The sequence below is a fragment of the Nelumbo nucifera genome, chromosome 5 (genome assembly GCF_055504915.1).
Source record: "Nelumbo nucifera cultivar China Antique chromosome 5, China Antique-T2T, whole genome shotgun sequence".
Taxonomy (NCBI): Eukaryota; Viridiplantae; Streptophyta; class Magnoliopsida; order Proteales; family Nelumbonaceae; genus Nelumbo; species Nelumbo nucifera.
Genome location: NC_142653.1, coordinates 79050345 through 79064159, shown reverse-complemented (window position 1 = coordinate 79064159; position 13815 = coordinate 79050345). Strand labels below are relative to the sequence as shown.

The following is a 13815-nucleotide window of genomic DNA, read 5'->3' as shown; positions in this document are numbered from 1 at the left end:
TAAGATCAGTTTCTGTTCACATTGCTATAACTGCTAATTCGTATAATACAGCATCGTACTGGTAATAATGGTCTTTCTTGGTAGAACTCTAACTCCAACATAACAAATCGTAACAAAACAAAATATGAAAATCTCTCTAGCTGGTAACAAATTCAGAAATATGTCCAACCCAGAAGAAAATACAACTCAATTAGTGTTTCAGCTTCTTTGTTAGCATTCAGTTCCTCTGAAAATACAACTCAATTACTAGTTCCCCTGTATGTGCTTATTTTCAACTTCTCAAAGCATTTTTTCACTTAATTTGGTAGCCATGTTATCTAGGAAGAATGATAAACAATATTTATGTTTTTGGGGTTTTAATATTGTTGCACCAGTGCTTTACAATTCTTGCCTTGTCATGCTAAATCTTAGATGTCTTGGCATGGTATTTGATCTTGATGAAACACTTGTAGTTGTAAATACAATGCGATCATTTGAGGATCAAATTGATGCATTACAGCAGAAAATAAATACAGAGGTGGATCCCCAACGCATTGGTGGCATGTTAGCAGAGGTTAAGCGTTATAAGGATGACAAGATTATTTTGAAACAGTATGCATAAAATGATTAGATTGTTGACAATGGAAAGGTGATTAAAGTTCAATCTGAGATTGTTCCAGCTTTGTCTGACAACCATCAACCAATTGCTCGTCCACTTATAAGGTTATAGGAGAGGAACATTATTTTGACTCGCATAAATCCTGGGGTATGTATTCACCAAATCCAAATCCTTTACTTAGGTCAAATCCATAACCCAATTGTAGATTTACAATTTCAAAAGGAGAAGTTCGACCAGAAGAGGGAACTCGAAGGAGATAAGAATGGGTAACGAGGATTCGGTTAACGGATAAGTTAAAGAGTGTTTTAAATTTTAATTAATATATAAAAAAAAATAATTACCGGATACTTAAATAAATTTGGTAATTACTGTATATGTGGCAGTAATAGAGGTTTTAGATATGGTATGGTTTTTCATATCATAGTCGGACCCCTCTATTTTTAGTCCTTTCTGTTTGTTGTCAATGGGCAGAAAACTAAATGGAATTTGGAGTGGGTGGTGGAAGAAAACTTGAAGGATGGTGATAGAAAAGAAGGTTTTCCGCAAGTTCTATATCCTTTATTCTTCAGATGGAAGACATAGATTGATTATTCTCTCTCTAGGTTTTTGGGTGAATGGATTTAAATAGGGTGAAACTTATTTTTTGAATGGGTTATAGACTTTTAGGGTGGAAGGTTTTTAACAGGGTAAAATTTCATAAATAATTGCTTGAGTAAGAAACTTTTATGAGATTTTGAGCAGAGTAAAACTTCTATGAGATTTCAGAGATCTTCAAAGACAATCAAAGCTTTCATGTATAATTTATTGGAGTATAGGGGTTTGTTTTAAACAAGAAAGACAACAAACTATCAGGGATTATGGAATTGGCGTGATATTGTTGAATATGGTTTGATTAATATCGTATAAGAAATTTGAAGCCTTTATGTGATTTTAAAGATCTTCAAAGACATTTGAAGCCTCTATGCTCAATTATTAAGGTATAGGGGCTTGTCTCGAGAAAGAGGCGTAATAAACTATCAAATTTATGAAGTTGGTGACATATTATTTAATATGGTTTAATTAATACTGCATAAGAAATCTATGTGATTTTAGAGACGTCAAAGGCATCCAAAACCTGTATATGAGCTTATTTTGAGTGAGCCATAATAACCATTGTTTGTGGGAAATAGGAATACTCTCTATTTAATATGGTTTAATTAATACTGCATAAGAAATCTATGTGATTTTAGAGACGTCAAAGGCATCCAAAACCTGTATATGAGCTTATTTTGAGTGAGCCATAATAACCATTGTTTGTGGGAAATAGGAATACTCTCTATTTGTCTTTTTTTGTTCGCATTGCTGGGAGGAAGATTTAAAACAATAGAGAGGGACCGACTTCTCAATGGGTAGATAAATAATTGGAGAAACAAATACCTGAGCAATAGAGGACTTCAAGAATGTTGGAAGAGAAGTGATTCAATAGGTTCTATGTTCTCTCTATTCATCGGATGGAAGACATCAACTGGTTGTTTTCTCTCTTTGAGCTTTTAGATGTGGGCCAAAAGGTTTCGGACAAGGTAAAATTTTATAGACTTTTAGGGCGGGGGTTAAAAGATATATGTTTTTTTTTTCATTTTTGTGTTTGATAAAAAAGGAAAAAAAAAAAAGAAATAACGGGAGTGTTAACTCACCTCTCGTTACTTTTACACCTCTCCCAAAAGAGCAAAACTTGGATGGAAGTTCAGCTCGCGTTGTAACAACAAACTGTGTAGCCCATCCGGTCTCAATGCTAATGTAGTCTGGACTCCAAAATTTAATCAAATACAATTAATACTTTGTTCTCTTTCCTCTAATCTCTCCTTACCACCCCTTCATCCTCACCATCACACAGTGCAGATTTCACCCCGTCGGAGCTGTTTAAATCCAATGGGTTTGATTGGTCAATTACATGAGAATTTGTACCTGAACACTTGTTTGGAAAATTAGTTTTTTTCTTACAAAACCCAGTTTTGAATTTGTCCTACATTGAAAAATTATAAGTTTTGTTTTCAATATTTGAATAGGAGTTGATTTACACTCCTTAGAAATAGTAGAGAGTATGGAGGTATGATACCACGCAACGTGCATGCACGCGTGTGTGTGGTGCAATGAGGTGCTTTAGAGGTGCACTTTACTCGCACTTCTCGCAAAGGGCGACTTTGGTTTTGGTGCGATGTTGACCGTTGATCACCGTTGATGAGATCAATGGTCACGATCGATCGGGTGTGATCAAGAGGTACAACTGTTAATTACTTTTTAAAGTCACAATGTTTGAAATTGTGACCGTTCAAGGTGCCTTCTCTGAACCAGCACATACCTTTTCTTCATACCTCTTCATAAACTATTTAAGGAGCATGAATCAAACTTCAAAAACACACATTTTTCGAAATCCACTTTCTCTCTTTTTCTCTCTTAGTCCGGTTTGCTATAGTCTCACAGAAGGTTTCTTTGAAAATTCTTCAAGTTTGCTGATTGCAGATTCTCGCTCAAGGCTCTGTTATATCCCGGGAATGGATTTGCTTGTAACCCAACAGCAAACTCAATAAAACTGAATGGGAGCAAATAACGTTCTAAAGACAATGTCTTCAGACACACCTCATATCTTCTCCTCCAAAATTTCAATGACCCCATTTTCTAACAGGAGCAACCCTCACACCCCTCTCTCTTCTCTTCTCCTCCCTCAACGGTTGGAGACGGCAAAGCTTGCCACTACAACCCTCGCATCCCCTCTCTTATCTTCTCCGGCCTCAACAGTTGAAGACAGAAAGGCTCCTCGCTGCAACCCTTTTTGGGATACTTGTCATAAAGCAAATGAAAGTACGAGTAAAATGCAGGGAGAAGTACAAATCAGTCATCTCTTTAACAGATGACTGGAATCCCGATTGATAAATATTATCAGAACTCTCTCTCTCTGTATAAAGTGAAACAATTATTGTCCATAAGGAATCCCGATTGATAAATCGGGTAATTACATCAGAAAATTAAAATGAGGAAAAGATATTGGCGAGAAACAACTGGAATTATTTACTCCGTTTTCTACAGAATTATTGCTGTGTTGGTCTTAAGAAATATACTCAAATTGATGAGTTCCTCTTTCCCATTTTTTATTTCTTTTGAATTATTGAATTGTAGGTCAAAAGGAGAACCGACTTGGTTTATGTGGGAGGCAGCATTGGTTTAATGGGTCTCGTCTCTCAAGCTGTTTACGACGGCAGTCACCACGTAATTGGGTAAAATCTCTCTCTCACTGTTGACACCACAGTTCATCTCGCATTACTCGATATTTTGTTTAACAAGAAAGAAATCTGTGTAGCGGGATCCCCTGTATATATGTTGACGAAACTCATCTTCCATCCCGACATTTTCTGAAGGTTTCCAGTCGTCAAGTCCTAGATTTTCCAGTTCTAGCAAATTTTTCTTTGACTCTCTCTCTTTCTCTCTATCTCTCGGATTTTTCTTTAGCTCTTAGAGAGCTTTAATTCTCGAAGGATGAATAGAGCCACAAGGTGACAGAACAGCTACGCTGGTGGTGGCCATTGATAGAATGTTTGTCAGTGCCATTTATTCTCCGCCATTCCTGTTTCAAGTTCGGAGGTGGAGAGAAAACCAGAGCTGATGGTAGAGAGATAATGCTTATAGATCGACAAGTCGTTGCCTAAACATTCATATCTAGTTTTGGATGCTGGTGCCGGAAATGTCAATGTTGGTGCGTCAGAACTGGTGTCAAGGGGATAATGAGATATTCGGCCAGAGCCAATATTGGTGCTGGTGTTGGAAGTTATAATAAAGATATATTGAGTATTTTCAAAAGTTATAACATTCAGGTGATATATATTTGAATGGTTTGTGATGGGACATTAATGATAAAAAAAGTATTAATCAATTGTGAGAAATAATAAGAATAGCGTTAATCAATTTTTAAACGGTAAGGATACACTTGATTAATTAGTTAAACCATAAGGTGGTTTAAGAAATTTATCCTTTCTTAAATAATAGAGTAAATTTGTGTTCATTTACTGAATCATAGCGGGTGTTTATAAATCTTTGGAGAATTGGAGTCCAGACCGCTAACGACAGTTTGGACACCGTCAGTTTCGAAAGAAGAGGGGAGGGTGGCGTGTTCGGCTCTCATTAGACGGGACAGAAAAAATTGTCCCTACAGGGGACAGACGATGTGAGCTCGAAGGGGGACCCGCTCAACGGTGAAAGTGGAATGCCATCCACCACAAATGAGGCATATTTTAATGACGGAATGGTATTTTCTGAGGACTGAGGGAGAGAGAGAGAGAGAGAGAGAGAGATGGGATTGGGCTGTGCTGCTGCTGCGTCTACATTGTTCTGCCCAACCCCAACGCCACCTGTTTGTCGTGTTACGCCATTGCAATTACAATTGAAGCAGGGCTTAGTAATTAGAAAATCCTGCAATCATCATCGGCATTGTCATTCCTTCGTCAGTTCATGTCTCTCTACTGCATCTCCACCGGCAAGCAGCAGTAACGTCTTGGAGGTGAGAGAGATAAGGGAGAGAAGTAAAAGATGGCAGTGGAGAGGCCATTCTATCAACTACTTCGTTCATCTTCCTCCACAAGAAGGTCCTTCCCCTCCACCTACTCTTCTCCTCGTTCACGGCTTCGGCGCTTCCATCGCCCATTGGCGCAGGTTAGTCGATTTTCTTCCTTCTTGATTTTCGATTTTGAAAAGAAGGATTATCTGCAATATAACGTTTGGAATCGAATTCAGTAAGCGGAAAAAAAAAACCTGATTGTTTTCTGACAAAATAACATCTACACTGACTCATTCACCATAGAATAGAATTTAGTGTGTTTGCAGCTTGAATCTCCAGGTGACTTGGTGTTGGAATTCTCGAGGATTCCAAAGAGTAGATTTCTGCATTTGTCAAGTTTAACAGACGAATAGTCAATAAAACGTCAAAGCCCAGCGTATGAAATTGTTGAGGAAAAAATCTTCGAAGTGAGCTTGTGGATTTCCTTCCAGTAACGTAAAGCTTCCCATCCTTTCCAAGCCTTGCATCAAATAAATAAAAAAGCAATCTACAAGTACCCAAAAGAGAGAATAGGAGTTTAGACACAAAATCCAGTAAAGAAAATCACATATGAAATAGAGAGAGGTTAAAGAAGGTGAATGGCCTATGATTGATGAGAAATATAATATCAATAAAGTGTTACATTAGGGGTGTCAACTGTATTCGGAAATCCAATTTCAAATTCGAGATTTGACATAATGTAATCGGGATATCCTATTCATACCATTTAAGTAAAATATTTTATATAATTTAAATATATAATAATTAAATTATAAAAATAAGATACTTATTTTATATATTTATTGATTACTTAAAATAATTAATCGGCCAATTTCAAATTGAATTGAATTGTCGAATATTTAATTGAATTCGAACATTAATTTTCAATATCCGTCGAATATTGAATTTGATCCGTTTACACCCTGAGTCACACTGAGTTACACTAGTAAAACATAGCGAAACAAGGTGTGTAAGTTAGGACCTGAAAGGTGTGTGAGTTACACTAGTCCGCTGCAGATTGCCATGCCTTTTAAAACTAGAATATCTTGTATATGGTAGGGGTGTAACTTGGGTTGGATTGAGGCCAACCCTAGCCTAATCCAAGGTGTACTGCCAAACCTAAACCTAATTGAAATCAACCTTCAACCTTCAAGCCAATTTAGTCAACCCTAACTAGAGGTGCAAGTTGGACAGGTTAAGGCTGGGTTTAGGGCTAACCTAGGCCTAACCCTAAGACCTGAACGAGGTCTTATTATTTGTAGCCTGACCTGGAAGCCTGGGCCTAGTCCCACATCAGGCTTGAAAATTTGTGGATTAGGTTTAGACCAAATACTTTAAGCCTAGCTTGGGTCTGACCAATGTGAGCTTGTCTTGCACTGTCGGTCCCAAGCTCTCAGATAAAGGAAGATGGTTGCATTAGGTTGGTAGAAGGCATTTAAAATTTTTGAAACTCTTATGGTCATGAATCTTGAATTATCTTTCCATGCTCATGCTTGGGTGTTCCCTAGAGCAGCGTGCTACACTTTAAACCTAAGTGTGGTGTTAAATTGGCAAGGGTATGCTAGGGTGTTCCGCAAAATCCATGCATCATGGCTATGCCTAGTTGTGGTGGAAAATAGGCATGGGTTCCTGCATCATTTTGGACAAGAGTTGGCAAAGAAGTTTGTCCAAAAAACATGAATTCATTTTTTTATCAATAGAAACACAAGTTCCCCCTTGAAATATAGAAACACCAATAGGAAAGACTATTTTTGAAGGAAGGTGAAATATATTGTATTAATTCAAAAAAGTATATGGACCTTTGTACTATGAGTTTCTGAACAGGTATAAGCCCTATTAGGAACTCAAGAAAAAAACTCATAAAAGAAACAGCCATAGTATGATTCTTAAATACATTATTCATTATTAATAGTCAACCAATCTCTAAGAAATTCTACCACCATAGGGTAAAGAAGAAAGATTAATATTGCATGCTTTAAGAAACTAAATGAAAGGGTAAAGAAGCTAAAGAAATTGATGGGTACAAATTATAGTACACAGAGAAGTAAATAATAGAAATTGAGTAGCAATAATGGTAAGGATCTAAAAATGAAATTATAAATGTTAAAAGAATTGGAGATATAATAATTTTAATTAAACTTTTTTTAATTGATGAAATTATTAACATAACTAGTGCTTATACACCTCAATTGGGTTTAGAAGTAAATATTAAAAGACGATTTTGTGAAAACTTAGAAAGATTAATCTAAAAAATTCCAAATGAAGAGGAGAGAGAGTTACTGATGAGTTAATGAGAAAAGTTGTAAAAGTGATTGGCTACTAGAGTTATTTTGTTCAATTTTAAAAGAATGAAATAATAAGAAACATTCAAGGAGAAAGGAGAGAACATAGATAGATAGATACCATCACCTGCTCATGTATTACCACAAATTCTTAAAGTAACTAGCATGTATAAAGCAGATTAAAAAGCTATTTGATATCATATTAAACAATTATAGATAAACATAAATAAAAATCTCTAGAATAGCATTGTCATTAGTCGATTAGTTGACATAATCAATGCTTAGTTGTACTAGGTGACTTTATACTGCATTGATGGACTAGTTAGTGACGCAATCAATATGGCCCTTAACCAGCTAATCAGTCGACTTATTTTAATGAAGCCATAGAAAAGGAAGAATTGAAATCTCAGAAGGAAGAAGAGATTAAAGAAGTTTGAATAGGATCTATAAAAGACTCCTATTTCTATCTCAATCCAAATTACAAAAGCTGATTGCTGGCATGCTGATAATACTCTAATACGTGCTAAAAGGGTTAGGCCATACATAAGTGAAGTTTCCTCAACAGATGTGACTTTCATGTATGTAGAAATTTAAAGAAGATGTAAATGTTATTATATTTACTCTGATATATGACAGATACAGTTCTCAAGTGTTTGTTGATTCCCAACTCTTCCATGGGAAGTAGAGCATCAATAATTCACAGTCAATGTGATATTCACTGAAAATATTATAGGCACCATTTGAAAATATACAACTATGTGCATAGATATGAAATTTGGCCCTTTCATTGATGAGGTTTTAACTCTATGTTAAAGGTATTGAAACATGTGATGTTTTCCTGGCAATACTGTTGCCATATGATGTCCTGCTTCTCACCTCTCAAGAAAGAGGTTAACTACATCATCCAGTTAACCTGAAGGAAGATTCAATTTCATTGTTAGGCATGGATAAAGAACTTGATGACATCTCTTTCAATCGCAGCTTAATGGTGCACAATGTTTTGGAGGAGGTAGGCTTCAGTGATTCTTCTTTTCTTTCTGAATTTGAAGAGGGGAGGAGCTTGAAGAACACACAACCAGAGCATGGGAGAGAGGATATTACTACGATGGTGGATTTGAACCAGTTCGCAGGCCTGAATCCTGTTGAAGAGGAAGAAAGAGCCATTGAGGTTTTAAGGATAGAGGAAACCTTAGTAGAGGGGCCCCACCCTGTTATAATTGGCCCAGATCTATGGAACAAATTGGACAAAAAGAAAGAAGAAAACGTAAAAGGGACTTTGCTTGCTGATTCTGGTTCTAAGGTTTATTTAAGGAAAAGATCATATTGAGCAAGACTTTTAATAGAAGAAACACTGGAAGGTGATGACTCTTCTGACGAAGATGAGAGGTTAAGTGAGTCAAGTGAGGAGGAAGTTTATTTGGATGAAACACACTACGTCAACAAGACCATTGACTTAAACAAAGTGGTTGATAAGGCATTGGAGGTAGGTAAGGCCCTGGGTTTGCTTGTGCTGGGAGGCAAATCTTTCAAAAGGAAGATGTTTAAAGAGCTAGAGGAACGCTATGAGATGCCTGTAAGGGAGAATGGTGGAGATTCTCAAGAACATCCACCACTGACTGAAGAGAGTTATAATGATTTGAGTACAATTAGACCAGAAGAAGCTGATAACGAAAGAAGTACAGCTTTGGTTGATTCTCAGTATTTTGAGAAGAACATGGTCCTAGAGCTGGAGAGGATTAATGAGAGATTTTATTGCCCGTTGGAGTCCAGGAAGATTGTTGCAGCAAATAGAAGACTTAAAAGATAAAGAAAACATAGAAATGTCTTGGTTGATTTGAGTACAATTAGACCAGAAGAAGCTGATAATGAAAGAAGTACAGCTTTGGATGATTCTCAGTATTTTGAGAAGAACACGGTCCTAGAGCTGGAAAGGATTAATGCGAGATTTTATTGCCTGTTGGAGTCCAGGAAGATTGTTGCAGCAAATAGAAGACTTAAAAGACAAAGAAAACATAGAAATGTCATGGTTTCAAAGGCTTTTGCTAGACTAGAGGGAAGTCTCTTTGAGATAGGACCAAATAAGAAGTTGCTGAAAATCAAGAAGATTGTAAGAAGATATTAGTTTTTAGCAGATCACAGGTTGTAGCTTGTGAGCTGCTTTTGGTTTTGGTTGTGTTTTCGAGTTTTAGAAGTGCATTTGTGGGGCATTTTGAATGGTTCTTGTTTTGAGTTTTGTCTTTGGACTAGATTTTTGTTTTTTTTTTTGTCTGTTGAGAGGCTTTTGTCTTGTGGGCTCTGCTTTTTGATGGTCTTGTTGAGGCTAGGCTGGCTTAGAGTTCTCGTGTTTTGAGCCTTGGAGTGCTATTTTGTTCCTCTTCTCTCCCGAGTGGCTTTTGGTCACTCTTCTCTGTAATCTCTTTTTCCTTTTAATAAATTTTTATTTTATTACCAAAAACTATTTATCATATAAAGATGTCCTGCTTTTTGGAAGGCAGCAAGAGCTGCTGTGGTGTGGACTATATGGGAGGAAAGAAATCAAAGAGTTTTCTTTGAAAAAAGCAAATCAAAGGAGGAAATCATTGAAGCCATAAAAATCAGAGCTGCACATTGGGTGATGGCCATGGAACTATTCAAGAACATCTCCACAAATGACATTCTAAGGAACTGGACTGAAGTGGCACATATGTACCAAAAGAAATTATGAGAGTCGAGTGGAAACCACCTGCACTAAAGAAACTAAAACTAAACTTTGATGGGAGTTACTTTGGCAACCCGGGAAGGGCAGGTATAGCCGTATAGGGGGTGTGTTTAGAAATCATCAGAGAGAAGTTGTAGCACTATTCCCAGGACCAATAGGTATTGATGACTCAATTCATGCTGAAACTCTAGCTCTCCTACAAGGCTTAAAGATGGCCAAGCAGATTGGAGCAACAGATTTAGAAATTGAAGGAGACTCACTACTGGTCATTTCTTGGGAAAAGCAAATCACTTCAGCACCTTGGAAGCTCAAATTTATCTTTAGGGAAATTGACCTACTTGCAAGGAGGTTCAATTCTCAGTTTGGTAGATACCCTAGCAAAACAGGGAGCAGATAGACCTACTTTGTTCTGGGCATAGCTGTAAGTGTTTGTAGTTTGGGTCAATGCAGTGCTGAAACCTAACTCTTGTACCTTAATATTATCTTTGAAATTAATAGAAGTCTTATTTACTGACAAAAAAAAAGATGTCCTACTTTTTTTTTGATATTCTAACGAAACACACTAATAATTCTCAAGGTAGCTGGAAACAGGTAGCGGGACTCAAATCCGCATCTCCGCTGGGACTACCCAGCTAACGTACAAACTGAGCCACCACTCGGTGATTAAAAGAATTGTTTTTAATCCTTGGAGATTCTCATAACTCTGTAGGACTAATAATACGTCCAAGACCTCTGTTTTTTGCCTTATTTGTCACATACATTGTGCTACCAGCCTACCATTGATTTGATTTGGATGATCTTGTCTGGATTTCACCTGTTATGGACTACTTGTTTGACCCATCTTCCACATTTCCTTTCTATTTGTTTTTCCTCCACTTGAATTCAGGGATACTAGAAAATTGATGGACCTTTTCTTACAATTATCTTCTTTGTTGTCATTCATCTACTGGTAAAAGTGTGCCTAAACCGTTCCTATAAAATCCTATGACACTTCAACATTCTCATCTATCTATTTCCAATTGTGTTTCTTTAATTTTCAGAAATATTGGTGTACTATCTCAAAGCTACATTGTTTATGCCATTGATCTGCTTGGTTTTGGTGCTTCGGATAAGCCTACAGGCTTTGCTTATACAATGGAAGCATGGGCTCAGGTATATCTCCATTTATGCCTTTATTCTATCTTTCTTTTGTGCATGTCCCTTTATCTTGTTGACCTGACTGTTTTATTGTGACAGCTGATACTGGATTTCTTGGATGAAATCATTCAGAAGCCAACTGTTCTTGTTGGGAATTCTGTGGGAAGCCTCGCCTGTGTCATTGCTGCCTCAGGTATCTTCATAAGGCGTTGTGGTTAAAGGGAATTCTTCCTTTCTTTTATTTTATGATGGTAAACACAAGCATGATGACATGTTAAACTGTATTGAACAGTGGCCAAGGTGTTTATATCAATTTTCTTTTGTCAAATCAGGTTCGATGCATGGCCTGGTTCGGGGGCTTGTTCTTTTAAACTGTGCAGGTGGCATGAATAACAAGGCAATTGTTGATGACTGGAGAATCAAATTGTTGTTGCCTTTGCTTTGGTTAATCGATTTCTTATTGAAGCAACAGGGAATTGCATCGGCGATCTTTGAGCGTGTCAAGCAGAGGTACTGTTCCTTATTGTATCAACTCTCTTTTAGAATCCAAGAGTACTCGATGCACGAATCTCATGCTTTTATGTTTTACACAGAGAGAATCTAAGGAGCATCCTATTGTCTGTATATGGAAACAAGGATTATGTTGATGATGTTCTGGTAGAGGTAAGATAAGCCTCCTATGCTTGGATGTCTACATAACATCATGTTATAGTGACTGAATGCTTGCATTTTCATGAAAATGCAGATCATAAAAGGACCAGCTGATGATGAAGGGGCACTTGATGCCTTTGTTTCAATTGTGACAGGTCCACCAGGGCCAAACCCAGTACAGTTAATGCCAAGAATCTCAATACCTGTTCTGGTTTTATGGGGTGATCAAGATTCATTTACTCCTCTTGATGGGCCTGTTGGAAAGTATTTCTCTTCTTTACCTTTTGAATTGCCAAATTTAAGCCTTTATGTTCTTGAAGGAGTAGGGCACTGTCCCCACGATGACAGGCCTGACCTGGTCCATGAAAAACTACTCCCTTGGTTGGCTAATCTTCCTGCTTCATGAGTGAACTTTCTACCTTGAAAACGTGGCAGTTTCCAACATGTAGATACATTTCTTGATTGTTTATAGATTCAGCCAACTATAGTGTATATACCATAAAGCAATCAACTTATATTAGGGAGATTACATCTCAGTACTGTAATTCCCTTTGATGTCTCTTCTTTTTCCGTGAATTGTCAAGAAGAGAGAGGACAATATCAGAAGGAAAAAATGAATGAAAGAATGATCTTCTAAATAACGTTATCGGTTATTCCATTCGTTTCATTTCCTTTACAGTGATTATCCAATGCCACTGTCTGACATCGAAGTGCTCAATGTAGATATGGGATGTTTTCTCTTTAATTATTTTATTATCCTTAAATCCTACTAGATTTGCTCAAATATCTAGGTTGTTCTTTGGTTTTTGATGCTTTTGGTTGTTGTAGTTATCCTCATCTCCATGAATTATCTGATGAAGAAACTCTTAATTTGAACATCAAAAACTTTGATGTCTTCTCCCAGAAATCCGTAAAGAAGTCTCAAAATGTTCTGGGGTATAAGTACTTGCTCCAACTCTTGGAATGTTTTGACCTTTGCACAATTTGATGGTCATATTGTTCAGAATTAGGAAGTCTTAAAACTTGAGCAGGTATATTATAGTTGCTTTATTTGTGGTAGAATTAGAAACCAACAAATGAAGAAAAACAAACGCAGATACAGCGGAAAATACAAGATTTAAGGTGGTTCGGCAGTTTGTGCCAATGTCCAGTGATAAAGCCATGAAAATTCACTTTTTTCAACTCTATAATTACAATCCTGGCTCACAGTGTATCTTATATCAAAGTGTAAGTTTTCTGTAGCTTGATTCCAAATAAGAATATATACAGGCAGTACAACAAATATTGAAATAACCCCCGTCCAAACAATGCACAATTGTTTGGACCCCATTTTGCATGTAACTGGGCTATCAATTAGTTGGGTCAGAATATTTCTGCTTCTGATCTAAGGGTCTATTTGGTTTGCAGTTGGAATTGAAATCAAAATCCGTTGGAATCAGAATTCCCCCTATCTGTTTGGTTCAGGCGAGAATTGAAATCAGAATCAGCTGCAATAGGATTATCATTGTCAAGGGAGGGGAGGGAATGATCTTTGGTTCAGGCGAGAATTGAAATCAGAATCAGCTGCAATAGGATTATCATTGTCAAGGGAGGGGAGGGAATGATCATTCGCTCAAAAGGAAGAATGCCATTAAACCAGAAATGGGAATCGGATTCCAATTTCACCTAATCAAATGATTTGAATCATTCCAATTTCGACTCTAAACTCCTATTTTTATGAACCAAATGGATCCTAATGAAATATGGAAACTTGGAAACTTGGTATCATCACAGACTCTATGGGTTACCCTATTATTAATCAAGTTTATCGAACCCGACCCAACAAAGCATGATAGTAGTTGACATGCCTTAGATTGGCCTTTTAACAATAAACCAGTTAATTATC

The 13815-nt window shown here is 37.0% G+C and overlaps 1 protein-coding gene across 1 annotated transcript; it reads left to right on the top strand.

Annotated features, from left to right (window-relative positions):
* Positions 1 to 4876: 4876 nt before the first annotated feature.
* Positions 4877 to 12580, top strand: LOC104593880 (alpha/beta-Hydrolases superfamily protein). The gene is made up of 6 exons (XM_010253938.3): positions 4877 to 5278; positions 11183 to 11294; positions 11379 to 11472; positions 11612 to 11789; positions 11873 to 11942; positions 12025 to 12580. The coding sequence occupies exons 1-6, from the start codon at positions 4920 to 4922 to the stop codon at positions 12334 to 12336; spliced, it is 1125 nt and encodes a 374-aa protein (XP_010252240.1). The 5' UTR covers positions 4877 to 4919; the 3' UTR covers positions 12337 to 12580.
* The last annotated feature ends 1235 nt before the right edge of the window (positions 12581 to 13815 follow it).

Bases quoted from the DNA above. Each gene is read 5' to 3' on its own strand.
- LOC104593880 (XM_010253938.3), top strand. From the start codon at position 4,920: ATGGGATTGGGCTGTGCTGCTGCTGCGTCTACATTGTTCTGCCCAACC. The intron at 11,295-11,378 runs GTATATCTCCAT...TTATTGTGACAG, and splicing joins CAATGGAAGCATGGGCTCAG to CTGATACTGGATTTCTTGGA. The intron at 11,943-12,024 runs GTAAGATAAGCC...ATGAAAATGCAG, and splicing joins TTGATGATGTTCTGGTAGAG to ATCATAAAAGGACCAGCTGA.